Consider the following 7,721-nt stretch of genomic DNA (forward strand, 5'->3'; position numbering starts at 1 on the left):
AGTATGTGTGCGTATAAACTCTCTATTTATTGAGATGGGCCACAAGCAGTAAAAACCTAATAAGAATGAACACATCTGGCAAACTGACCTTGGCTTTTAAATACAGTTTCCACTAAAAGAAATCAGGAACCCAGGGATTATGCAGGGAAAAGTACAGAATGAGCTTGAAACATCATAAAAAGTGACTGAGATACATCAAAAGAAGACAGAAGCTAGAGTGAAGTAATTAGCTAAATAGGACAGTTTGGGCACCAAACTAAATACTGAGAGGGGCAGGCTGAATTGAATCAAGTAAGAAACCAATGGTGTATATTGATGAAAATAGCAAATTCATCCATCCATCCATCCATCCATCCATCCATCCATCCATCCATCCATTCATTCATTGATGTGGCCTGAGACACTTGTTTTTGTTTTGGAATGGGGTATTTAACTGTAATGAGAATTTTTCATTTTGACTAGATGAAATGGGAACCTATATTACTCATATATTTAAAATTCATTACAAAAATATGGCTCATGACCCAAAGGATCTTATGATCTATCAGAGGGAAGACAGTCTACTGTGAGAGCTCTCTCTGCACAGAATATTTTTCCAGCTCCTCCATGTAGTAGCTGAGTAGCTATGGGAAAAATAAAGAGGGAAGAATGTAAAATGGGTCTCGTGTGCCTTCTTTGGATATCCAGGTGCTACTGAAACTGAGACTGGATGGGGAAGGGGAAGTTAGAGTTACAGGAAGACAGCAGGTTCAGTTTGCAAGATCCTACATTGAGGACCTTTAGCAAGCAGTTGGGTTTGGTTGGCTTGAAAATCAGAGGAGAGTTTCGTGCTGAATCAGCTAACCACAGTGCAGGTATCTCATCTGAGGAAGCCGGAGAAAGAAAAAAGCATTTGGCCAGGTGCAGAGTCCTGAGTTAATCACATTCAGGAAAACCACGCGATGCTGGTTGGAACAGGATGGTTTATAAACAAGTCCACTCATGATCAAACATGGCAGGCTGCACATTAAAATTTCAAAGGACAGAAAAGAACCAAATGTCCACAAAAGTAGAGTTTAATATTCTACCACCTAATAGAATGTTATCAACGGTTGGAGCAACATGAAAATGCTGCTGATAGCGTTTTACAGTTAAAGCGAGCATTTTTTTGAGCGATGTTAAAAGCAGGCATCGTAAAACCTCTGAACAGGTGCTCCAAGAGTTAACGGTCGTTGTTTGGAAGGTGGGGATCTACGAGGTTTACTGTACTTTCCCATAGTTTTGAAATTCACGTTTAATATGTGCAAACGGTGGAAACAGTCACAAAGAAACGATTCCCTTGCACCTCTACTATGGTAAACATGGGGACGCTTCCTAACACAGACCCCGGCCACACGGTCGGCATGAATACATCAATAGCTGCAACTTGAGGCAATTACCTTAGAGATTCTGCCTCTCAAAACCAGGTGGTGCTGCCTGCTGGAGAGGCTCACGTGCTGCCGCTCTGGATCCCGCAAGGCGCGGCAAAGGGCTGCGCCTCCACCCTGGCCAGAAGGCCTCCGTTTGCCTGTACCTGAGGTTCCCAAGAGGCATTCCTGCTGGACCCCCCGCTAGGGCCCGCCGCAGCCTGGGAAGCTCTTGTGGGCCTTTGAAGACAACTAGCAAACCGTGGGCGTCCGTCTCCACTTACTGGCTCTGCGGAGAATCAGAAACGAGCAGCCCTAATCCAGTGTCTGAACTCTCAGCTTGACGCCTCACCATGCGGACCAGTGCAGGCACTCCCGAGGCACGGGGGCCTCCGGGGTCTGGAAGGCCCTGCAGCAACCCCGGCCCCTGTCGCTACCTACTCAAACCTCGTCCCTTTTCATCCAGTCTCGGGCCACCCCGTGAGATATTATCATCTCTGCACAGAGTGGATGACGTCTGAGACAGGTTTCCAGCTCCAGGCCAGATGCCAAGGGCAAGGTGAAGCCCTAAGGGCGGTCAAAATCGCCACCGCATCTACTACGACGCTCACTTTCCCGGTTCCGCCCAGTACCTCTGCCAAAGGGGCTCCGGCGGCCAACGTACCCCGACCCCCAGGCCTCAGCAGGGTCTCTGAGGCCCCCACGTCGCGTGGGAGGGACTTAGGCGTTGAGAGGCCTCCTGACCCAGCAGCCAGGATGGAAACGGATGGTGGGGAGGATCCTCGGGCAGAGCAGGAGGGAAGGTCAATCTGGGAGCCGGAAGCCCTCATCAAAATCTGACTTTGCGGCAAACCAGACCTCTCACTTCTCGAAGAGATGGAGGCAGGCTCCAGAAGCCTCAGGTGAGATGTCTGACGAACGGGCCGACTGCCCTGCACCGCCATCAAGAAGCCAAACACCGAGGTCTGTCAGCCGAGGCCCTGCATGCGCTTTTCTTGGACGTGGCCCGCCCTGGAAAACGGCCCCGAGCCTGGATGCGGCCGGGCCCAGAGCGGCTTTCCCTAGACCCAGCACCGTCCCCGGGTGTGCCCCACCCTGTACATGGCCCTGCCCTTAGGAGCCGCTCTGCGAGGCGTGGCCCCGCCCCCAGAGACCCTGGGCTGAACACCCCCGCGGAGATCCCTCGGCTTGGTCTTACTTCTGGCCCGAGGTTCCAGAGCTCTGCTGGGTGGGCCAGACTCTGATGAGGTGTGCTGGTCTCTGCCGTCTAAAACAACAGATGATTGAGCCACATAATCCAACAGTGCAAAAAAGTGTTGTAAAGTAGAAGGCAAGGACAGCTCCCTGAGGAAAAGCATCTAGTATAAGGAGGAAAAACTTGTAGTATAACAGGAATGAAAGAAGAAGGGATGGGTGTTCACATTTTGGTTTTATTATTCGTTTAAAATGTTTTATTGATGAAAATTTCTGATGACTTCTTCTGCTGTCATGGTCCAGCACACATGATCAACGAGTAAGGAGTGTGGAGAAATGTAGGAAAGTGAATTCGCCTTGAGCACTTAGGCAAGAGAATTGACGAAGGACCAATCTTACGAGCTCCGCCAAGGTGGGAGCTTTGTTTCCTTCGCTGATGTGCCCCTAATGCCAAAAATTCATTCATGGATTGTGTTCAGGCAGTGTTGAAGGTGACCGTTATTATAGAACATTTATGGTGCCATCAAAATACTTGCTTCTGTTGGTTTTCTCTTTACAGATTTTATTTATTCATAAGACACACAGAGAAAGAGGCAGAGACAGAGGCAGAGAAGCAGAAGCAGACTCCCTGCAGGGCACCTGATGTGGAACCCATCCCAGGACCCTGGATGCACGCCCTGGGGTGAAGACGCTCAACCACTGAGCCTCCCAGGCATCCTGCTTGTGTTGATTTAATCCGGAGGAATCAACCCTTTACCAGAAGGTGGGTCTCAAAAAGTAGAACTGACTTTTGCTAGGCATAACAGATGAAAGGGAACTGGGGTAGGCTGTTGAGCATAGAGCTATATAGGTGTGCAATTAAGTGAGAACCGGAGTTTTCCTTGGAGAGTCAGGAAATGAAGACAAAACATTGTCAGATGGACAGGGATATGTAGAAAGTCTGGTAGTTCCTGAGTAGGTTGTAGAATGGGCCTAGTGAGGGCATAAGCTGAAAGGATAAAATCGGGTGGAATGTCAGATTGTCTTTTCCGGTGGCAGAAGTGTTCCTGGTGAGAAGTTCTAGGATATGGCCATGACTAAACTGGAAGGGACATAAAGGACTCCAGGACGAGACAGGGTAGACAATAAAAGGACAGATTATAGGATGGTCTAGACATATGGATGCTGGGGTCTCTGACTGATTCCTACCTGGGCCTCGGCCCACCTCTTTCCTATCCCTAGGTCTCCACAGAATCAGCATTCTCTGCAACTCCAATCTTTAGTCATGGCGTTACTCTGGACAAGGAGACAGAAATTGGGCAGTGAGCAGGAGGGCTGGAGTCGACATCTGGTTTTGGTTTGACCCCAGCATTCACTCACCTTCTAGAAACGGTCACTTTATTGACCTCCAGGGAACTAACACCATTCTCAGTCTATGTGCAGGTGGAGTTGTCTTTCCCCAACACACCTATGTTAAGAATGCGTCTAGAACTCGGGCCTGGCCAGAAGGGGGTTTTTACCCTTTTGACGACAGTGATTGCTCACGGATGGTCAGGTGCCACTATGGAGCCAGTAAGGCACAATGGGATTATGGCAGGGACTACTGAGGGAGACAACCCATTTTTAGCTACACTTAAAGCTTGAAAGATACACTTAAAGCTACAAAATTGTCAGACAGAACGTCGGTCCAGAATATGGAGCCAAGAAATGAATAGAAAGGGAATCTATGTGGCATCAACCGAGCTCACCATGAACCCTCCTGCCTGAGGACAGCCTTACTTCCAGACATTTTCAGGTACCTAAGTCAACAGATTCTCTTTTTTCAAGTCAGTTAAATTGTATTTGCTCTCATTTACATCCTAATAGTTGCTCACAGTATAAGGGGGCTCTCCATCCCTGGCTCCATCTTCTGTGCTAGCACACTAAGTATATATTAGCTTCTCTGTACTTCAGCTTACCCTTCCATAAGAGGGGAAGGACTGTAAATATTAAATGGGATAATACATATAAAAGCACGTTTCACAAAATTGAAGTACGGCAAGCAGTCCTTAATTTCACTATTAAATTGAAACTACCTCAGAGCCCCCATGTTAAAAGAAGGTGTCCAATATTAGTCCTTGCTGGCAATGGGGACGGTGGGGAGGCATTTGCTATTAGGCAATATATATTCACTATCAGGCAAATAGGTAAGACTCTCTGTTCTTGAACCCATCATGGTTGCCCCTGGGATGTTCAAGGCCGCACTCCTTTGGCCATCAAAAGGCCAGTGGTTGTCTAGTCACTATGCCATGTGGGGGCAAGGCAGCGTCTTGTTGTAGCCCCCAAGGTAATGTGGCTTGATGATTGGTCATTTCAGCAAACATCGTTTCTGTCCTTAGAAAAATTGTGCTGTCTCCTAGAGGACTTCCACACACAACCCATCCACTTAGGAACCCATCTTTATACCCTTAGTATCAAGTCACTGGAGCCACTGGTACCTTCAGTAAACTGTCCTTTCCATCCAGCACCTATGGCAACTTCTATCTCCTCTGTCCTGGGGGCACCTGGCAAAAATTTGTCTCTCACATAAGAGTCTGGACAGGACTGTACAACAGGTGCCTCACAACATCCCTTTGGGGTGAGGAAACATGAAAACCATTAATTACCCCTGAGACCAGAGCTGGGAACTTCCTGTAAGACCAAAGGGGAACTTAGCTTTTATTCCTGCTGGGGTCCTCTCTGGCAGGAAGAGAAACAGTGATCAATAGCTTGGCAAAGTATCCTGCCTCCAATGACGGCTGCCTAAAGCTAGGAAAGAACCCCTAAAGAGGAAAATCAGCCCTTCTTGTCATTGCCAGCCCAGCCTCCTCCCCACAGGGAAGCACTGCTACACTTACATGATAATCAGTTCTTTCCTGGTCTCCCCACCCCCACCAGCGAAGGAAGGAACAGACCTTGAGTCTCCTAGCAGAAGCAAGGAGGCAGCTTCCACAAGTCTCTGAACCTGCCACTTGGCCTATGCAATGAAGACCAAATGTGCCATTGTGACCCCGGGAAAAGAGCCTAGGTTAGGCTCTGACCCAGGGCCAATGGAAGTTCTAAGGCCAAAGCCTCAATAGAAGAGCCCTTCTCATAAAAGCCTGGGATCCTCCACTGCAACTGCCAGTTGGAGCAGAGTTCTGTGTGAATCCCTCTGCAAGGATGTCTCAAGGAATGTGATTATATGCCAGTGACGATTCTTCAGGCACCACACAATATCACTTAAATGACACCCCCCTGAAAACTCATAACACGCTGATCCAGGAGTGTGGGCACAAAGCACGCCCGTTTCGAGATAAATTGGTCCTCATCTCTCCAAACATTTTTCAGCTAATAACACCATCCTGCTTTTTATGATAGTGATGCTTTCCTATAGGAATAGGAATACAGAAAAAAAGGAATACCATCCTAGAAGCAGAACAAAAGTCTGAGATCACTCGTACATGGTGCTACCATATCATGTGGACAGATCACCTCCCTTATGTCCTGAGTGTGCAAATCCTATCTCATTGCTTCGTCTAGTATTTCTCTAAATGGAAGATATGGACATTAAGTGTCACTCTTAATATGACCCCAGGCCATTAACTCAGCCCCTTTAAGCCTTCACCTCTCCCTGGTTAGATGTCCTGTAACCATAGGCACATGGAAAATATCCCAAGATGGGAGGTACGTGATCTAAGATCCTTAGTACTGCCTTCTCCATCAATGGGGTGACCCATTCTCTCTGATGTTCAAGTTCAAGCTATGAGTATTAAATTTGAAGGACAGCTGTACTATATAATAAATATATTAATAAGAACAGAAATTAATCCTTGAAACCTGTAAGGTTTGCTTTCTTTATAAGCTTGTTTAGGTCCCCAGAAGCTGAAGGTGACCTCTTTAGACCTAGGATCTGGGAACTAGGGCAAAGTGGTGAGACTGTGGTAGAACTGAGATGAACCATAAACGCAAATTTTTCCTCCCCTGTAGTCTGAATACCGGTAAGTCAGGTGGTCCTGAGGGCTTCATTTACTTGACCAATCAGGATGGACCCGTACTACCTTTACCTTTCTATACCACCTCTCCTTCTTCTTTGGATGCTCCCATCTCTTTGATGTTTTCTTACCAGCTGCCAGTCCACCTAGCCATTAAACAGTTCTGACCTTGTGGACTTGGATATGAATGAGGACAAGGATCCACTTGGCATCTTTGGCCACTTTCGCGTCAGCAAACCGAGTACAGTGTCCAAGAAGAAACCCTTGCATTAGGAAGACTTCTTAGAAGATTGTGATAATCCCCACTTCCTGGTGTTCTCGGCCTTGTGTGATCACCCGTCCCCTGAACAGAGGCTGGACTGAGTGATTTGCCTCTGGTGAATAGAGGAAAGGACAGGGGGTGTCCTTCCTGTTATTCCTGTTACAAAAGATTGTCACTTCTGCCTTGTTTGCAGACTCTCTCCTTGTTTGATGAAGTAAGCTGCCATGTTGGAGAAGCCCACGTGACAAGGAACCAGCCAACTCCATCCATGGGCCAGCAAGGTACAGAGGATCTCAGGCCAACAGGTTTTGAGGAACTGCATCCTGCCAACAACTGTGTGAGTGAGTACAGACCTAAGTCCTTGCCCAGTCAAGCCTTCAGATGAGAATGTAGCTCCAGCTGATGCCTTAACTGCAGCCTTGAAACAGAAAATCCCCCAAAATTCTGACCAACAAAAACTGAGATAATAAGAATGTTTTTGCTTGCTTATTCTTAGATACTTGTTTATTCATGAGAGACCCAGAGGAAAGAGGCCGAGACATAGGCTGAGGCAGAAGCAGGCTGTCTGCAGGGAGCCAGAAGTAGGATGCAAGTCCAGGACCCTGGGATCACAACCTGAGCTAAAGGCAGACCACTGAGCCACCCAGGCAGGCCAAGTATGTATTTTTAAGCCACTAAATTTTGGAGTACCCATTACGCAGCAATAGATAACTAATGCACCCCTCAATTATTGTAACCTTGGTCTAAAATGTTGCATGCCTGGGAAGGCAGGCACCATGTAGGAGGACAACCTCTCTGACAACATTCGTGGAGGTACGATCTTCATGCTCAAATCTATCCCATGGACTCGTGTGAAATGGTATCATTGCTCTGAGTAGTCTCCAGGAGGTGAGGCCTAGATGACATAGT

The 7,721-nt window shown here is 47.6% G+C and overlaps 1 protein-coding gene and 2 long non-coding RNA genes across 7 annotated transcripts in view; 2 read left to right on the forward strand and 1 right to left on the reverse strand.

Annotated features, from left to right (window-relative positions):
- LOC112644663 (spermatogenesis-associated protein 31D4) overlaps positions 1 to 7,721 on the reverse strand; it is a 220,933-nt gene that overhangs the window by 22,375 nt on the left and 190,837 nt on the right. Inside the window, exon 1 of one of the 5 annotated variants that reach the window (XM_035704817.2) lies at positions 2,018 to 2,237. The exons of the other annotated variants lie outside the window; for them this stretch is intronic. Coding sequence (XP_035560710.1) covers positions 2,018 to 2,215 — 198 coding nt within the window. The 5' untranslated portion in view covers positions 2,216 to 2,237. Of the gene's footprint in view, positions 1 to 2,017; positions 2,238 to 7,721 lie in introns of those variants that run through there. 5 annotated transcript variants of the gene reach the window in all.
- LOC118352050 (uncharacterized) lies at positions 1,570 to 7,150 on the forward strand. The gene is made up of 4 exons (XR_004808491.2): positions 1,570 to 2,287; positions 3,139 to 3,342; positions 3,801 to 4,353; positions 7,006 to 7,150. It is a non-coding gene; the product is annotated as an uncharacterized LOC118352050 (long non-coding RNA).
- Positions 7,315 to 7,721, forward strand: part of LOC125756088 (uncharacterized) — a 28,627-nt gene continuing 28,220 nt past the window's right edge. Inside the window, exon 1 of the long non-coding RNA XR_007414176.1 lies at positions 7,315 to 7,468. This is a non-coding gene — a long non-coding RNA (uncharacterized LOC125756088). The remainder of the gene's footprint in view (positions 7,469 to 7,721) is intronic.

This window comes from Canis lupus, chromosome 1, assembly GCF_003254725.2.
Source record: "Canis lupus dingo isolate Sandy chromosome 1, ASM325472v2, whole genome shotgun sequence".
Lineage (NCBI taxonomy): Eukaryota > Metazoa > Chordata > Mammalia > Carnivora > Canidae > Canis > Canis lupus.